A 19855-nucleotide genomic window follows, 5' to 3' on the forward strand; every position below is an offset into this window, starting at 1 on the left:
CAGGACAACAGGTGTAAGGAAACGTGTCGAAATGTTTCCACCCGCCGGGAATCGAACCTGGGCCCTCCGTGTGTGAAGCGGGAGCTTTAGCCACCAGGCCACCGGGCCACATAAGAAATATTGTGAAGTAGATTAGTCCATTTCAGACCCCCAAACATACACGTACAAACGCACTTACATAAATACACTTACATAATTGGTCGCATTCGGAGGTAATCGTTATGCGGGGGTCCACTGTATAGGCCAATATCAAACTTACCATTCCTATCCAAAATCTTTGAGAAACTCGTGCGCAGGAGACTATATTCATTTATAACGTCACAAAACATACTCAACCCCTGCCAATTTGGATTCAGGAAAAATAAAAGCACTAACGATGCAATCATAAAAATGCTAGATCTGCTTTACACAGCATTGGAAAATAAGGAATATCCACTAGGAATTTTTATTGACCTAAGAAAAGCTTTTGACACAGTAGACCATGGCATCCTACTCCACAAACTTGACCATTATGGTATAAGAGGCCATGCGCTTGCATATTTCAAATCTTACCTTACTAATAGGTATCAGTATGTCACCATTAAAGACACAGCATCAACAACACAGCCACTTGATACTGGAGTTCCACAGGGAAGTGTCCTTGGTCCCCTGCTCTTCCTCATATACATCAATGATCTTCCAAACGTATCTCGGCACCTGAACCCCATTCTCTTTGCTGACGACACAACTTATGTCATCTCTCACCCTAATCTTGCAACCCTCAACACCATTGTTAATGAGGAGCTGATCAAAATATCAACTTGGATGACAGCCAATAAACTTATGCTTAACGTTGACAAAACCTACTACATTATGTTTGGTAGTAGAGCAGGAGATGCGCAAATTAACATTAAGATCGACAACACTCTAATTGCCAGGCATAATGAGGGCAAATTCCTAGGCCTATACCTCGACAACAACCTCAACTTCAGCACCCATATCCAACACATAACCAAAAAAGTATCCAAAACGGTTGGGATCCTCTCCAAGATACGATAATATGTGCCGCAAACTGCCCTTCTCACACTATACCATTCACTTATATATCCATACCTCACCTATGCTATCTGTGCTTGGGGTTCAACTGCAGCAACACACCTAAAGCCAATAATAACCCAACAAAAAGCCGCAGTAAGAATAATCACTAAATCCCATCCCTGGCAACACACCCCCCCCACTCTTCATAGATCTAAACTTACTCCCTGTTCAGTACATCCACACTTACTACTGTGCAATCTACATCTACAGGACCTTAAATTCCAATATTAACCTTGACCTAAAATGCTTTCTTGATAGTTGTGACAGAACCCACAGGCACAACACCAGACACAAACATCTCTATGACATTCCCCGTGTCCGACTAAACCTTTACAAAAATTCAATGTATGTCAAAGGCCCTAAAATCTGGAACACCCTACCTGAAAATTCCAAAACTGCAGACACATTCATCACCTTCAAAACTACCATCAGAAAACATCTTATCTCCCTGATACACCCTGTCAACTAATAATACGAATACCACCTGGTGGGTCACACTTACACTCACTCACCCATTTGACCATAAACAGAAATATCAATCTCAATCTCAAAATAATGAATCTTAACTAGTCATAAGTTGGCCTGTGATACTCCAATACTGAAACTATGTATAGTGCCAAAACAAAAGCACTCACACTGCTAAACTCACAACTAGTATTTAGTCACTTAGCCATAATACCAACTTACCTCATAATTTTGTAACATTTTAAACTTAAGATTTAATATAAGTCTGCCCGAAATGCCTAGCCATGCTAGGCGTTCTAGTGGTACACTCTGTAATTACTATTTTACTACATGTAAACCACACAATAACCAAATTCTGTAAACTCAGCATTGTAATCCTTATAGAGAATAAACTTTGAATTTGAATTTGAATTTGAATTTTGGAAAGCAATGGTAAGTTTGATATTGGCCTATAGTTGCTTACATCTGTAAGGTCACCACCTTTATGTATTGGTATAACCCTTGCTGTCTTGAGTAGTGTCGGGAAAGTGCTAGTTTCTAGTGACTTGTTAAAAAGCAATGTAACAGCATGCGAAAGGACATGGGCCGCTCGCTTGTACAATAATGGTGGGACATGAGACAGATTCCCTGAGTTATTTTTGAGTGACTTTATAATCGCAGTGACTTCCGTGGGCTCAGTTGATACAAGATAGAGGGAATTTGGAAAATTCCCATCTAGGTAGTCCCCAGCACGGGTGTTGGTATGTGGGATTTTACTGGAGAGATCAGATCCTATGTTTGAGAAGAAGTCGTTTATCTTGTTAGCTGTATCAGTGGGATGCAGTGGTGTTTCACTAGGTTTGGTTAGGACAATATTCTTGGTTTTTTCAGTTTGTGGGTCCCCAGAATCTGGGAAAGTGTTTTCCAGGTCTTTTTTTATATCTCCTGTGTCAGTGAATCTGCTGGAGTAGCACAGTTGTTTGGCTTTCTTTATTAATTTGGTGAGAACTGATGAATATTGTTTAAGAATATCTTTGTGTATTAAGCCCTGTCTATATTGCTTTTCATATTGGTGTTTCTTATCAATGGATTTCAGAATGCTGCTGGTTAGCCATGGGCAACCGAGCCGTTTATTCGTGATCTGTTTCATTTTTATAGGACAATGTTTGTTATATAATCTAAGTATTTTGTTAAGAAAAATGTCTGTCCAATTGTCAATACCATTGTGCTTGGGGATCAACTGCAGCAACACACCTAAAGCCAATAATAACCCAACAAAAAGCTGCAGTAAGAATAATCACTAAATCCCATCCTTGGCAACACACCCCCCCCCCACTCTTCATAGATCTAAACTTACTCCCTGTTCAGTACATCCACACTTACTACTGTGCAATCTACATCTACAGGGCCTTAAACTCTAATATCAACCTTGACCTAAAACGCTTTCTTGATAGTTGTGACAGAACCCACAGGCATAACACCAGACACAAACATCTCTACGACATTCCCCGTGTCCGACTAAACCTTTACAAAAATTCAATGTATGTCAAAGGCCCTAAAATCTGGAACACCCTACCTGAGAACTCTAGAACTGCAGACACATTCATCACCTTCAAAACTACCATTAGAAAACATCTTATCTCCCTGATACACCCCGTCAACTAACTACACGAATACCACCTGGTGGTTCACATTTACACTCACTCACCCATTTGACCATAAACAGAAATATTAATCTCAATCTTAAAATAATGAATCCTGTGATACTCCAATACTGAAACTATGTACTGTGCCAAAACAAAAGCATTCACATTGCTAAACTCACAAACTAGTATTTAGTCACTTAGTCATAATACCAACTTACCTCATAATTTGTAATATTTTACAATTAAGAATTAAACTAAGTCTGCCCGAAATGCCTAGCCATGCTAGGTGTTCTAGTGGTACACTCTGTAATCATTATTTTACTACATGTAAACCACACAATAACCAAATTTCTGTAAACTCAGCATTGTAATCCTTATAGAGAAAAAACTTTGAATTGAATTGAATTGAATTGGAGAATTCTATAGGCCAGCCAACAGTCTCTAGGTCTGCTGTGAAATTCCTTATTGAGGCCTTGTCATGGAGTCTAAATGAAACTTTGTTGTATTCGAGTGGTGGCTTACTAATGTTTGTTAAGAGGAAGGTAGGGTAGTGGTCTGTAGTGCTGTCTGTGATTATCCCTGATTTAAGAGGGGCTAGTATATTGCTCCATATGTGGTCTATTATGGATGCACTTGTCTCAGTCATCCTGGGTGGTTTAGTTATTGTTGGTATGAGAAGTGTGTTGTTCATATTGTTGATGAAATCAGTTACAGGCTGATCATCTGGTAGGCCAAGGTTGATATTGAAGTCTCCAGCTAAGAGAAGGTGGTGCTTGTTCATTTGTCTGTTTGTTATTAGTGCCTTTAGATTCTCACTGAAATCTGGGATGTTTGTGTGGGGTACCCGGTAAATGGCACCAATTGTTATAGGCGTCTTAAGGTTTTTTACAGTAAAATTAGCAAAAATGTATTCCCCATATTCATCACTAAAGCAAGTGGTGCTAATACAAGATAGTTGGTTAGAGTAATAGATTGCAATATCACCCCCAACTTGGTATGGTCTGCAGTTGTGGATTTCTGTGTATCCTGGTAGTGGGTAAATATCTATTGTGTCCTGCTTAAGCCAGGTCTCGGTAAGAATAATGCAGGAGAAGGGTGCCTTTAGCGACTCAAGGAGTGCCAGGAGGTCATCATAGTGTTTGCTTAAGGACCTGATGTTGTAGGTAAGAACTGATAGACTTTGAGCAGTGTTCAGGATAGTGCTGGCTTGTGATGCTGTGTAATAAAGACAGTTACTTTCCAATAAGTTTTAATTGTGTGTTAGATTATGGAGGTTTAAATCAGGGTCAACATGATCATTCATCTTTTAGGTTTAAACGGTGGTTATTTATACCCTGTATTGTGCGGTTAGTTCTAATACTGATATCTGTAGTAGTGGGAAGGTTGGATAAGTATATAGCTAAAGAACTTTGGTCATATAGAGTATAGTCACTAATAAACATAATGAAGTTGAAATTGTTTATGTGTTGTGCTAGAATGAGCTAAAGTACAACTAGGTATTAACTAATACTATAAAAATACAAATTACAAATAGCACCAGACTCACTCTTATAATTGCACTAAGGTCTAATATAATGAATTTGATGTTGTCTATGTATTGAGCTAGAATGAGCTAAAGTACAACTAGGTATAAACTAATAATATATGAATACAAATTAAAAAGTTACAAGACTCTCACTTGCAATTGCACTAAGGTCTAATATAGGTTATTAACAAGAACAAGAGTATAACTAGATTGAACTTGACAAGATAAAATACACAAATTAATGTTCCAAAAGAATAAAATAGAAAAATAAAAATGGCAATGACTTGGTTATAATATGATAGTAAGATGGTACAAAGGATAATATAAAGGTTGGAGATGAATATACAAACTTGAAAATTTGGCAACAAAAGGTTAAGAAAAGTATAAAATAATGATTAATGTACAAAAATAAAACTGACTGGTAGTAAATATGGTGTTTAATAAAATTTTAGTAAGTAATAATGATTACAAGAAATATTAATTAATAAAAATAAAATGAAAAAAGAAATGTTTATTTCAAGTACGTACTAAATTTTAAGAACAGTTATTTGGATTCAATATTTAATGTCATGTTTAATGAGTGATGGGAGACTTGTTGGTCAAACCACTCACCTGGTGCAGCAGCATAAGCCATACCACCTTCCTTGTCACTAAACAAATTTTTTCATATTTGTTACTTTTTTTTTTCAACAAACTTGTTCTTTGTTACTTTATCAAATGCATTTATTGTTGGTACTTGGTTGTTTAGCATGGGTATTTGTGTTTTTTTTTTTGTTTTTTGTTTTTTAGTTTTTATGAAACTTGCTGAAGAAATGTTAATTTTTTAAAATTACGATTTTTTGGGAGAAATGTTCATTTTTTCCTCAAAATATGAAACATATATAATGAGGCACTGTAAGAAAGTACTTACAAAGGCATGCCCTATCAAACTAAAAAAAACAAAAACTCGATGATGTATTCATACAAATGACCCTTCATCCAGCCAAGGCTCTGCTCCACATAGTTTGGATTAATGAGAACTCACAGTGCTTTTACGTTTTCATATTTAATATGCAGTAATGAAATGTATTATGAATGATATACAGTAAGTTTATGTAGTCTTTCTTTTATATTTTGCCAGAAAATCCAAGTGGGGAAAAGGAGGAAACTATTCCCCCTTTATTCCATCTTACAGACACACAAGGTACTGGAATTTGTAAACTAGGTTCTTGACTCCATGTTTTAATGTTACTAAAATTAAAAATATGCAATCATCTATGAATACAATGTTTTTATGACAGTATTATTAACCCGTAAACGGTCCGAACGTATATATACATTTTCACAGCTAGTGCCCCAAACGTATATATACATTTTATTTGTCATACATTCAACATTGCCAGGATAAGCCTGAGTCACCTAGACATGAGAGAATGGGTGTGCGCACTCACTGTGCACCATATTAAAATAATTGGGGATGCCTGGGTACCATATGCTCTTTTTTCCTATTAAAAAAAACGATTTTTTTTTCCTCAAAAAAGTTGGGGCACTACGGGAGAGAACATATATATACGTTTGGACCATTTATGGGTTAACAAGAAACAAATACCTTTGAGAATAAATAACTTCAAGAAGGGTGGTGCAGTGCCATGCATATAAAATGAGAAGGAAAGACAATTGCCACTGTCACTGGATTCCAAAACTTCAGAGAACAGATTAACGAGGCTCAGGGGGCCAGTTGATGCAATATAGATGAAATGACCTGTTGATAAAATGCAGGTGTAAAAAAAAAATATTAAAATATCTTAAAAATATTAATAATTAAACTTTACAGGTTCATATATAGTATGTATATAGAACTAATTGTAACTGTTTTACATGATGGTAGGATTGCTGGTGTCTTTTGTCTGTCTCATAAATATGCAAGATTACAGGTACGTCTTGCTACTTCTTCTTACACTTAGGTTACACTACACATAAATGTAAAAGCATATATACACACACCCCTCTGGGTTTTCTTCTAGTTTCTTTCTAGTTTTTGTTCCTGTTTATTTCCTCTTATCTCCATGGGAAAGTGGAACAGAATTCTTCCTCCGTAAGCCATGCGTGTTGTAAGAGGCGACTTAAATGCTGGGAGCAAGGGGCTAGTAACCCCTTCTCCTGTATATATTACTAAGTGTAAAAGGAGAAACTTTCATTTTTCTTTTTGGGCCATCCTGCCTTGGTGGGATACGGCCGGTTTGTTAAAAAAACAAAAAATATAGAACTACATTGTGTGTTTCTGTTACACGTCAGGTATTGGTCACAAAAATGCATGTCATGGCTCTCTGGGAAAATTTGTGGTTTTGAGCATCAGTGATGTATGAAGCTTGGCTATGCTGGGTGCCTGTATAATGTAGTCTTGCCTAATCTTACAACAGAAAAAAAAATAATTTATGATATATAACAAGTGTGATACTGTAATATACTTTATTTACCAATTATTTATGAGAAAGCAGTATGTTATTGCTTTAAATAACAATAATTTGTGATGAGTACATCCTATATGTTACCTGGCAGTCAAAGAACCTTAGCAGAAACCTGATACCTGGTCATGTTAGTGTCTCCTTGGAGACACCCTATGGATCCCAACAGTGCCCCATGGAACATATGTCACAATTGCAATACATGGCATCAGGTTCCAGCAGCAACTCTATAATACATATATTCCTGCATATGTTCTTCCCAGAGAACAGACCTCAGCACATACTTCCCAGAGCACAAATCTCAGCACATACCTCCCAAAGCAGATCTCAGCACATACTTCCCAGAGCACAGATCTTAGAACTTATTTCCAAGAGCACAGATCTCAGTACATACATTTCCAAATGTAGGTGAGCTAATAATAATTTTTTTAACACAATGGCTATCTCCCACTGAGATAAGGTGACCCAAAACTGGAAACACTTTCACCATCATTCATTCTATCACACAGTCTGTCTTGCCAGAGACATGCCAACATCCTCACCCTTCCTTCAGAATTAGGGCACTGTACTTCCCACCTCCAGGACTCAAGCTGAGCTAACTGGTTTCCCTGAAACCCTTCATAAATGCTATCTTGCTCACACTCCAACAGTACATTAAATCATAAGGACACTTGCCCCCACTCCTACATAACATGCTCACACAAGATATTTAACTGAACTTAAATACATATTCTTTTCAATATAATTGTGTGTTACATGTGGTTGCATGTTGAATATAAAATGGACAAATTATCTCGGAACACTTTTTTGTACATTTAAAAGAAAATCCTACTCAATAAACTATGTCAAGTTCTTAAGTAGTCTGTAAGCATTAGGATTAATCTGCCTGAAATGCACTACATATGTGGCTTTCTTTTGTGTTTAACAATATTTTATTACATGTACACTACATTTTATATACTGAAGAACAGAAATAAAATTATACTGTAGTGAATAGCTATATTTCCAAAACAAACAATTGAAACTGTTGGTTTCCAAGACCTTCCACAGTATGAGCCAGTCTGGTAGTCATCATGGTGCAGAGCTATAAAATATTTTGATACTGTATGAATATAATTAGGGGAGCAATGTGGCAGATGTTGCAAGTATATGGAATAGGTGGTAAGTTACTAAATGCTGTAAAGAGTTTTTAAGAGGATAGTGAGGCTCAGGTTAGGGTGCGCAGAAGAGAGGGAGACTACTTCCCAGTAAAAGTAGGTCTTAGACAAGGATGTGTAATGTCACCATGGTTGCTTAATATATTTATAGATGGGGTTGTAAAAGAAGTAAAAGCTAGGGTGTTCGGGAGAGGGGTGGGATTAAATTATGGGGAATCAAATACGAAATGGGTATTGACACAGTTGCTTTTTGCTGATGATAATGTGCTTATGAGAGATTCTAAAGAAAAACTGCAAAGGTTAGTGAACGAGTTTGGGAGTGTGTGTAAAGGTAGAAAGTTGAAAGTGAACATAGAAAAGAGTAAGGTGATGAGGGTATCAAATGATTTAGATAAAGAAAAATTGGATATCAAATTGGGGAGGAGGAGTATGGAAGAAGTGAATGTTTTCAGATACTTGGGAGTTGACATGTCGGCGGATGGATTTATGAAGGACGAGGTTAATCATAGAATTGACGAGGGAAAAAAGGTGAGTGGTGCATTGAGGTATATGTGGAGACAAAAAACATTATCTATGGAGGCAAAGAAGGGAATGTATGAAAGTATAGTAGTACCAACACTCTTATATGGGTGTGAAGCTTGGGTTGTGAATGCAGCAGTGAGGAGGTGGTTGGAAGCAGTGGAGATGTCATGTCTAAGGGCAATGTGTGGCGTAAATATTATGAAGAAAATTCAGAGTGTGGAAATTAGGAGGTGTGGAGTTAATACAAGTATTAGTCAGAGGGCTGAAGAGGGGTTGTTGAGGTGGTTTGGTCATTTAGAGAGAATGGATCAAAGTAGAATGACATGGAGAGCATTTAAATCAGTAGGGGAAGGAAGGTGGGGTAGGGGTCGTCTTCAAAATGGTTGGAAGGGGTAAGGGAGGTTTTGCGGGCGAGGGGCTTGGACTTCCAGCAGGAGTGCGTGAGTGTGTTCGATAGGAGTGAATGGAGACGAATGGTATTTGGGACCTGACGATCTGTTGGAGTGTGAGCAGGGTAATAATTAGTGAAGGGATTCAGGGAAACCGGTTATTTTTATATAGCTGGACTTGAGTCCTGGAAATGGGAAGTACAATGCCTGCACTCTAAAGGAGGGGTTCAGAATATTGGCAGTTTAGAGGGATATGTTGTGTATCTTTATACGTATATGCTTCTAAACTGTTGTGTTCTGAGCACCTCTGCAAAAACAGTGATTATATGTGAGTGAGGTGAAAGTGTCGAATGATGATGATGAAAGTATTTTCTTTTTGGGGATTTTCTTTCTTTTTGGGTCACCCTGCCTTGGTGGGAGATGGCTGACTTGTTAAAAAAAAAAGAATATAATTTTTTTTTATAAATTTTCACTTATTTTTTGGTATCATATAAAAAACTATTTTGAAATGGTTAATAGCCTTTTCAAATAATATTTCCACATAATATTTGCACACAATACAATACAAATATGTACAAATATTCATTAATTATTTTTTTCCTCTCAGTTATAAAAATATTTACATAGTACGTAGGTTGATTATCATTTTACATGTGATTTACCGTTTAGAAAGTCTGTAAAACTAGGCAAGACACAAAAACACACATGATTCTAGCCACTGGAGCACTTCAGAGAAGTTCTTGACATATTTCTGCTCAGGTTACATTCATTTAAGTTTTATTTATTGTCTTCATAAAATTATATTATCCTGTATGTTTATGTAACAAAACTGATATCATTGTCACTGCTTTTTGGAAGAATGCTGCATAATGCAATAATACAAGTATCTACTTTATCCAGAACTGCACACTCATGCAATGAATGCTAAATTGTTACTAAAATTTCTCTCATGTGATATGAAGGGCAAGGATTTTTTAGCTAGATATAAATAGTGAAAATGTTTCTTTCTTTTTTTGGGTCACCCTGCCTTGGTGGGAGATGGCCAGTGTGTTGAAAAAAATATATATAAAAGTACCATATTTACCTCCTGAAAGGTGAGTCGTGTAGTCAACTTGAGGGCCTAAAGGAGAGTTGATAATTTCACCAGTGCTTAAGATCCAATCTCGTCCATCAGCAAGATCCTGCCTCCAACCACAGAGATTGCCATTTTCAAATGTGCAGGTCAGCTGTGTATCAGGGGCTGGTGTGGAGATGGGAACTACAGTAGTTCCAGATGATTTACATTCTCCAAGTGAGAACTCCACATCATCTAGTGCATTGTATGCTGTCAGGAAAATTCTCATGTAAGTAATTCTGTAGAAGCATTAACTAATACTGTACAGTACTATAGTGAAATGAATGCAAAATTTCTCAGTTACGACACAATGTCTCAAATAGGTTTCTCATGACTATGGGACTAATTTATTAATTTTGATACCATGTTAATATTTGTCTTTTTTCAATACTAATTAACATTAATGCATACAGTATGTAGAAAGTAAACAATGTGCAGAGGTTGAAAAAGGAGTTTATAAAAAAATCAAAGAATTTTAATTCTACATTACGTATCATCTTCAAGTCTGGCTAGTCAATTTAACTAAATCTCTTCATAAATATTTTCATGCTCAGACTCAAACAGCAAGTCCAACCCCAAAAACCACTTACATACAGTATCTCCACTCAAGCCTCTACCTCCTTCACACCTTTTTTCCAAATTTTTCTGGGATGTTCCCTACACTACCTTCCATCCACCTCAGATTTATACATCTGGATCTATTTTTTTTTTTAACACATTGGTCGTTTTCCAATGAGGCAGGGTGAGTCAAAAAGAAAGAAAAAACTTTCATCATCATTCAACATTTTCACCATCATTCATACATAATCACCGTCTTTGCAGAGGTGCTAAGAAATGGCAGCTTAGATAATTTTTATTATCCCTCCAAACTGATAATATCCCAAAAACCATTGTATACTTCCCATTTCCAGGACTCAAGTCTGGCTAACTGATTTCCCTGAATCCCTTCACATAATATTATCCTACTCACACTCCAACAGCTCATCAGGTCCCAAAAACCATTCATCTCCATGCAATCCTATCTAACACACTCATGCACCCTTGATGAAAGTCCAAGCCCCTCGCCCACAAAACGTCCTTTACCCCCTCCCTCCAAACTTTCTGGGGATGACCCATACCCCACCTTCCTTCTCCAACAGATTTATATGCTCTCCAAGTCATTCTACTTTGTTCCATTCTCTCTAAATGATCAAACCACCTCAACAACCACTCTTCAGCCCTCTGACTAATACTTTTAGTAACTCCACAACTCCGAATTCTCTGCATGATATTTACACCAAACATTGCCCTTAGACAGAGCATCTCCACTGCCTCCAACTGCCTCCTAGCTGCAGCACTTACAACCCATGCTTCACACCCATGTAAGTGTTGGTACCATTATACTCTCACATATTCCCTTCTTTGCCTCCATGGATAATATTTTTTTTTTTTGTCTCCACAGATACCTCAATGCACCACTCACCTTTTTTCTTTCATCAGTTCCATGGTTAACCTCATCCTTCATTAACCCATCCATTGACAAGTCAACTCCCAAATATCTGAAAACATTCACTTCTTCCATACTCCCTCCTTCCAATGTGACATCCAATTTTTTTTTATTTAAATCATTTGATACCCTCATCACTTTACTCTTATCTATGTTCACTTTCAACTTTCTACCTTTACACACCCTCCCAAACTCATCCACTAACCTTGGATCTAATACACTTTTTTTTTTTCAACAAGTCAGCTGTCTCCCACTGAGGCAGGGTGACCCAAAAAAAAAAGAAAATATTCCCCCCCAAAATACTTTCATCATTATTCAACACTTTCACCTCATCTCTTTCTCAACAGAGGCACTCAGACATGACAGTTTAGAAGTCCCTCCAAACTGTCAATATCCCAGACCCCTCCTTTAACCCTTTCAGGGTCTGTGTTGTACTTCTACAACTTTGGAGGGTCCAAACCGTAGTTCTATGCCCCGAGCTTAGCTCACTCAGATAAGCTGTGAGCGGTAAATTTGAGCCTAGATATGAGAGAATACATCTATGTGGTATGTGTGCATCACATAAAACAAATCCTGCAGCACACAGTGCATAATGAGAGAAAAAACTGAGACCATAATTTTCGATTAAAACAGTGAATTTGCAGTATTTTTTCGTATGTTTTTTATAGTTGTATTGGGGATTTCTTGGTCTCATTTGATAGAATGGAAGATATATTACAGAAATAGGGATGATTTTGATTGGTTTTAATATTGGAAATGGCTTGAAACTGAGCTCAATATAGCAGAAATGTGAAATTTTTGCCGATGTTCAAGAGTAAACAAATAACCTCACACGTCTAATACATGCCAGCTGTTGGGTCTAATATATGTTCACAAATGTGGTGACATTATTTATATAATTATTACAGTATTGCATAACAGTAAATCTTCTGTTTTTTGGTTTGAATAAAACTTCATTATGTGAATAAAAAATAAAAATGGAATTAATTCGTAAAGCCTGAAAATGTAACTAATGAATAGAGGAAATGTTAGTTTAGTGCCAGGAATGCCTACATTGTTTATTCTGGACCCTATTTTGAAACTGGAATATTTTGAACTTTGCATTAAATTGGTCAAATTACCAATTTCTGATCACTATTTTCTAGTTGAAACAGTTGACTGGGCGATTTCTTGTGCTCAATCGGTAGAAAAGAAGTAATACTAGTGAAATAGCTAAGAATCTGGTTGACTGTTATAATGTAATTGGCCTAAAATGGGAGTCAAAGTCGGCAAAGTCGACGATGCATAAATATCATTGACACACAAAAATTTGTGAGAGTATAATTTCATCAATTTTTCAGCAGATTTCATACTTTTTGTTTTATTACCTTCAGAAAAAATTCTCTACAATTTCATAAGAAAACATAACAAATTTATTTTTTTTAAAATTCTTGGACCCTGGTGCACACTTTGAAATTTGGCTTCTGGACCCTGAAAGGGTTAAAGTGCAGGCATTGTACTTCCCATTTCCAGGGCTCAAATCCGGCTAAATCTATAATAACCGGTTTCCTTGAATCCCTTCACTAAATATTACCCTGCTCACACTCCAACAGCTCAACAAGTCCCAAAAACCATTCATCTCCATTTACTCCTATCTAACACACTCACACATGCTTGCTGGAAGTCCAAGTCTCTCACCCACAAAACCTCCTTTACCCCCTCCCTCCAACCTTCCGAAGGGCGACAACTACCCCTCCTTCCTTCCCCTGCAGATTTATACGCTCTCCAAGTCATTCTCTCTAAATGACCAAACCACCTCAACAACCCCTCTTCAGCCCTCTAATACTTTTAGTAACTCCACACCTCCTAATTTCCACACTCTGAATTCTCTGCATAATATTTACACCACACATTGCCATTAGAGTATCTCCACTGCCTCTAGCTACCTCCTAGCTGCAGCACCTACAACCTGTGCTTCACACCCATGTAAGAGTGTTGGTACCATTATACTCTCGTATATTCCCTTCTTTGCCTCCATGGATAACGTTTTTTTTTTTGTCTCCACAGATACCTCAACACACCACTCACCTTTTTTTCTTCATCAGTTCTATGGTTAATCTCATCTTTCATAAACCCATCCGCTGACAAGTCAACTCCCAAATATCTGAAAACATTCACTTCTTTCCTACTCCCTCTCTCCAATGTGATTTCCAATTAAAAAAAGTTTGCAAATCGCTGCTACAACCTGGCCAGTATGCCTCTGCTAATATACTTATTTATTTTAATTTTACAATAAGTTTGAGACAAGACATGGCGGAAAGAATTGATTTAGGTGACAACATTTGGAATGAATCTGCACTGGGCCAATCCTTCTTTCAAGTACCAATTTTTAATACAGTTTACTAATAAGTATACTTACCTCCATCATCAAGTAAATTTATAAGCATTTTTGACCGAAAGCGCAGATGGAAGACATGATTCAAGATGTTTAATTGTTGCTGGAAATAGGTCCAAATGTTGTTGTAATTATTTACATATGAAGCCACAAGCTGTGATGTGTTCTCTTCTACATTAACCACTTCAAGCAGGACAGTATTTTTGTCATCTAGTTATAAAGAAAATTGTGTTAAATAAATTAATATTTTTTTTTTTTTTTTTTTTTTTTTTTTTTTTTTTTTTTTCAACAAGTCGGCCGTCTCCCACCGAGGCAGGGTGACCCAAAAAAGAAAGAAAATCCCCAAAAAGAAAATACTTTCATCATCATTCAACACTTTCACCACACTCGCACATTATCACTGTTTTTGCAGAGGTGCTCAGAATACAACAGTCTAGAAGCATACACATATAAAGATACACAACATATCCCTCCAAACTGCCAATATCCCAAACCCCTCCTTTAAAGTGCAGGCATTGTACTTCCCATTTCCAGGACTCAAGTCCGACTATATGAAAATAACCGGTTTCCCTGAATCCCTTCACTAAATATTACCCTGCTCACACTCCAACAGATCGTCAGGTCCCAAGTACCATTCGTCTCCATTCACTCCTATCTAACACGCTCACGCACGCTTGCTGGAAGTCCAAGCCCCTTACCCACAAAACCTCCTTTACCCCCTTAACTAATATTAACTAATATTAACTAATATTTGTTTTTCAGCAGCATTATGTATTATGAGAAATTAAACAAGTACAGCATATGTTAATGATATATCTATTAATCATAGGTCTATACATGCATAAAATCCTGTATTAAATCACTGTCTGTTCAATTAATAAATATTTTGCCCACATATGTTATACATACTTGTGCTAAATTATGCAAAATTATGTCCTAGGCCATGTTACCTTTCGTATGTTTGGGTTCTGATGAACCATGTAGTAATAACTACCTGTTAGTTTTATCTTTATTTCAACAGTACTTTGAGTTTCCTGCCGTACTTTCTAGCTCAGATGGCTGCTCTATTTCATTCTGTTTTCTCTTGAAAAGTCACTTTTCTTTTGTTACTATCGGAAATTAGTTAGCAGCAATAAGATGTGCAACACTAATCAGTCAGTAAAGTACAGCACACCTCTTTCTGCTCAATATAAAAAAAAAAAAGCTTAAGATGAACATGTTTTTACAAGCAATATATGGTACTGTCCTTGTTATTTGAATTTGCAGTAGACCTGTGCTCAACTAGGCTGGAGGATGGTGAAAGTCATGTGTGTTGCAAGGCTCAAAGGTTTTACTGTAGTGGAACAACAGGTTCTGATTTAAAATAATAGTCTCTCCTCACTTAACGATGGAGTTTCATTCCTAAGGCCACATCAAGAAACGAATTCATCGCTGAGTGAGGAGCATACTATAATGGTAGTGGGTTTGTGTCAACCATGTTTGATACTGTTTTATTGTCACCTTTGCACCATTTATATTATTATTTTTTTATTATCACACTGGCCGATTCCCACCAAGGCAGGGTGGCCCGAAAAAGAAAAACTTTCACCATCATTCACTCCATCACTGTCTTGCCAGAAGGGTGCTTTACACTACAGTTTTTAAACTGCAACATTAACACCCCTCCTTCAGAGTGCAGGCACTGTACTTCCCATCTCCAGGACTCAAGTCCGGCCTGCCGGTTTCCCTGAATCCCTTCATAAATGTTACTTTGCTCACACTCCAACAGCACGTCAAGTATTAAAAACCATTTGTCTCCATTCACTCCTATCAAACACGCTCATGCATGCCTGCTGGAAGTCCAAGCCCCTCGCACACAAAACCTCCTTTACCCCCTCCCGCCAACCCTTCCTAGGCCGACCCCTACCCCGCCTTCCTTCCACTACAGACTGATACACTCTTGAAGTCATTCTGTTTCGCTCCATTCTCTCTACATGTCCGAACCACCTCAACAACCCTTCCTCAGCCCTCTGGACAACAGTTTTGGTAATCCCGCACCTCCTCCTAACTTCCAAACTACGAATTCTCTGCATTATATTCACACCACACATTGCCCTCAGACATGACATCTCCACTGCCTCCAGCCTTCTCCTCGCTGCAACATTCATCACCCACGCTTCACACCCATATAAGAGCGTTGGTAAAACTATACTCTCATACATTCCCCTCTTTGCCTCCAAGGACAAAGTTCTTTGCCTCCACAGACTCCTAAGTGCACCACTCACTCTTTTTCCCTCATCAATTCTATGATTCACCTCATCTTTCATAGACCCATCCGCTGACACGTCCACTCCCAAATATCTGAATACATTCACCTCCTCCATACTCTCTCCCTCCAATCTGATATTCAATCTTTCATCACCTAATCTTTTTGTTATCCTCATAACCTTACTCTTTCCTGTATTCACCTTTAATTTTCTTCTTTTGCACACCCTACCAAATTCATCCACCAATCTCTGCAACTTCTCTTCAGAATCTCCCAAGAGCACAGTGTCATCAGCAAAGAGCAGCTGTGACAACTCCCACTTTGTGTGTGATTCTTTATCTTTTAACTCCACGCCTCTTGCCAAGACCCTCGCATTTACTTCTCTTACAACCCCATCTATAAATATATTAAACAACCACGGTGACATCACACATCCTTGTCTAAGGCCTACTTTTACTGGGAAAAAATTTCCCTCTTTCCTACATACTCTAACTTGAGCCTCACTATCCTCGTAAAAACTCTTCACTTGTTTCAGTAACCTACCTCCTACACCATACACTTGCAACATCTGCCACATTGCCCCCTTATCCACCCTGTCATACGCCTTTTGCAAATCCATAAATGCCACAAAGACCTCTTTAGCCTTATCTAAATACTGTTCACTTATATGTTTCACTGTAAACACCTGGTCCACACACCCCCTACCTTTCCTAAAGCCTCCTTGTTCATCTGCTATCCTATTCTCCGTCTTACTCTTAATTCTTTCAATTATAACTCTACCATACACTTTACCAGGTACACTCAACAGACTTATCCCCCTATAATTTTTGCACTCTCTTTTATATTATTTCTGGTATATTTTTAAATATTTATTATATAGTAGTGTACTGTACACTGCAATAAATAGAATATTTGTCAGAGAGCCTGTTGTAACTCTGAGTCATCAGTAAACGAGTATGTCGCTAAGTGAGGAGAAGCTAATAATAATAATAATAATAATAATAATAATAATGGGGAAGTGGAACAGAATTCTTCCTCCGTAAGCCATGTGTGTTGTAAGAGGCGACTAAAATGCCGGGAGCAAGGGCCTAGTAGCCCCTTCTCCTGTATAAATTACAGTGGACCCTCAACCAGCGATGGCATCAATTAACGATAAATCTGACTAGCGATTCATTTAAACGCAAAAATTTTGCCTCGACTAGCGCTTAAAAACCCGACCAGTGCTATTCGTTCCGTACCATACGCGTCCACTTTGGCCTGAGCGCGCCTCACTTGTCCCTTTGGTGCCAGTGTTTACAAGCCAGCCAGCCACCGCGGTCGCTTCCAAACATACAACTGGAACATTTCATATTATCACAGCCTTTTTAGTGATTGCACCTGCAAAATAAGTCACCATGGGCCCCAAGAAAGCTTCTAGTGCCAACCCTACAGCAAAAAGGGTGAGAATTACTATGGAGATGAAGAAAGAGATCATTGATAAATATGAAAGTGGAGTGCGTATCTCTGAGCTGGTCAGGTTGTATAATAAACCCCAATCAACCATCGCTACTATTGTGGGCAAGAAAACGGCAATCAAGGAAGCTGTTCTTGCCAAGGGTGCAACTATCTTTTCGAAACTGAGATCGCAAGTACTCGAAGATGTTGAGAGACTGTTATTGGTGTGGATGAACGAGAAACAGATAGCAGGAGACAGCATCTCTCAAGCGATCATATGTGAAAAGGCTAGGAAGTTGCACGACGATTTAATTAAAAAAATGCCAGCAACTAGTGATGTGAGTGAATTTAAGGCCAGCAAAGGTTGGTTTGAGAGATTTAAGAAGTGTAGTGGCATTCATAGTGTGATAAGGCATGGTGAGGCTGCCAGTTCGGACCACAAATCGGCTGAAAAATATGTGCAGGACTTCAAGGAGTACATAGACAGAGAAGGACTGAAACCTGAACAAGTGTTTAATTGTGACGAAACAGGCCTGTTTTGGAAGAAAATGCCAAGCAAGACGTACATTACTCAGGAGGAAAAGGATGTGGAAGAGTTGGTGGTGGAGGACAGTGAAGAACTAACCACTGATGAGCTGCTAGATCATCTTGAACAGCAAGAGGGCAGACCTGAGGAAACTGCTTCGGAGGAGGGGAGAGAGAAATTGAAGAAGTTGCCTACTTCTAAGATTAAGGAAATCTGTGCAATGTGGCTTAAAGTGCAAAGCTTTACGGATGATAATCACCCTGACACAGCTACTGCAAGCCGTGTTGGCAACCTGTACACTGACAATGTTGTGAACCACTTTAGGAAAGTCATAAAGGAACGAGAGGTACAGGCCTCTATGGACAGATATGTTGTGCGACAGAAGTCCAGTGACTCTCAAGCTGGTCCTAGTGGCATTAAAAGAACAAGGGAAGTAACCCCAGAAAAAGACTTGCTGCCTCAAGTGCTAATGGAAGGGGATTCCCCTTCTAAACAGTAAGAAGATAACGCTCTCCCCTCCTCCCATCCCATCAATCATCACCAGATCTTCAATAAAGGTAAGTGTCATGTAACTGTGCATGTAATCTTCAGTTTGTGTGTATTAAAATTAATATTTCATGTGGTAAAAATTTTTTTTTTCAATACTTTTGTGTGTCTTGCACGGATTAATTTGATTTCCATTATTTCTTATGGGGAAAATTAACTTGACTAATGATTATTTTGACTAACGATGAGCTCTCAGGAACGGATTAATATCGCTGGTTGAGGGTCCACTGTACTAAATTTAAAAAAAGAAACTCTCGTTTTTCTTTGGGCCACCCTGCCTTGGTGGGATATGGCTGGTTTGTTGAAAATAATAATAATAATAATAATAATAATAATAATAATGGGGAAGAGGAACAGAATTCTTCCTCCGTAAGCCATGCATGTCGTAAAAGGCAAATGAAGTGCCAGGATCAAGGGGCTGGTAACTCCTTCTCCTGTATACATTACTGAAGTTAAAAAGAGAAACTTTCATTTTTCTTTTTAGGTCACCCTGCCTCAGTGGGATATGGCCAGTTTGATGAAAATAATAATAATAATAATAATAATAATAATTATATGATAATAGAAAAGAGTAAGGAAATGAGGGTATCATCAAACAAGTTAAGAAAAGAAAACCTGGATATTACATTGGAAGGAAGGAGTAAGGAAGTGAATGTGTTCAGATATTTGGGAGTGGATTTGTCAGCACATGGGTTTATGAAGGATGAGGTTAAGTAAAGAATTGATGAAGGAAAAAAAAGTGAGTGGTGCACTGAGGTATCTGTGCAGACAAAAAACGTTATCCATGGAAGCAAAGCAGGGAATGTTCGAGAGTGTAATGGTACTGACGCTCTTATATGGGTGTGAAGCATGGGCTGTGAATGCTGCAGCGAGAAAGAGGCCGAAGGCAGTAGAGATACTGTGTCTAAGGGCAATGTGTAGTGTAA

General features: G+C 38.0%; 1 protein-coding gene across 2 annotated transcripts in view; it reads right to left on the reverse strand.

Annotated features, from left to right (window-relative positions):
* LOC128698674 (MAM and LDL-receptor class A domain-containing protein 1) overlaps window positions 1-19855 on the reverse strand; it is a 696795-nt gene that overhangs the window by 269922 nt on the left and 407018 nt on the right. For both annotated transcript variants that reach the window (XM_070084847.1, XM_070084846.1), the window contains exons 58-60: window positions 14203-14388; window positions 10289-10528; window positions 6281-6433 (exon numbers count right to left, since the gene is read on the reverse strand). In XM_070084847.1, coding sequence (XP_069940948.1) covers window positions 6281-6433; window positions 10289-10528; window positions 14203-14388 — 579 coding nt within the window. The remainder of the gene's footprint in view (window positions 1-6280; window positions 6434-10288; window positions 10529-14202; window positions 14389-19855) is intronic.

The sequence above is a fragment of the Cherax quadricarinatus genome, chromosome 14 (genome assembly GCF_038502225.1).
Source record: "Cherax quadricarinatus isolate ZL_2023a chromosome 14, ASM3850222v1, whole genome shotgun sequence".
NCBI classification, from domain to species: Eukaryota; Metazoa; Arthropoda; class Malacostraca; order Decapoda; family Parastacidae; genus Cherax; species Cherax quadricarinatus.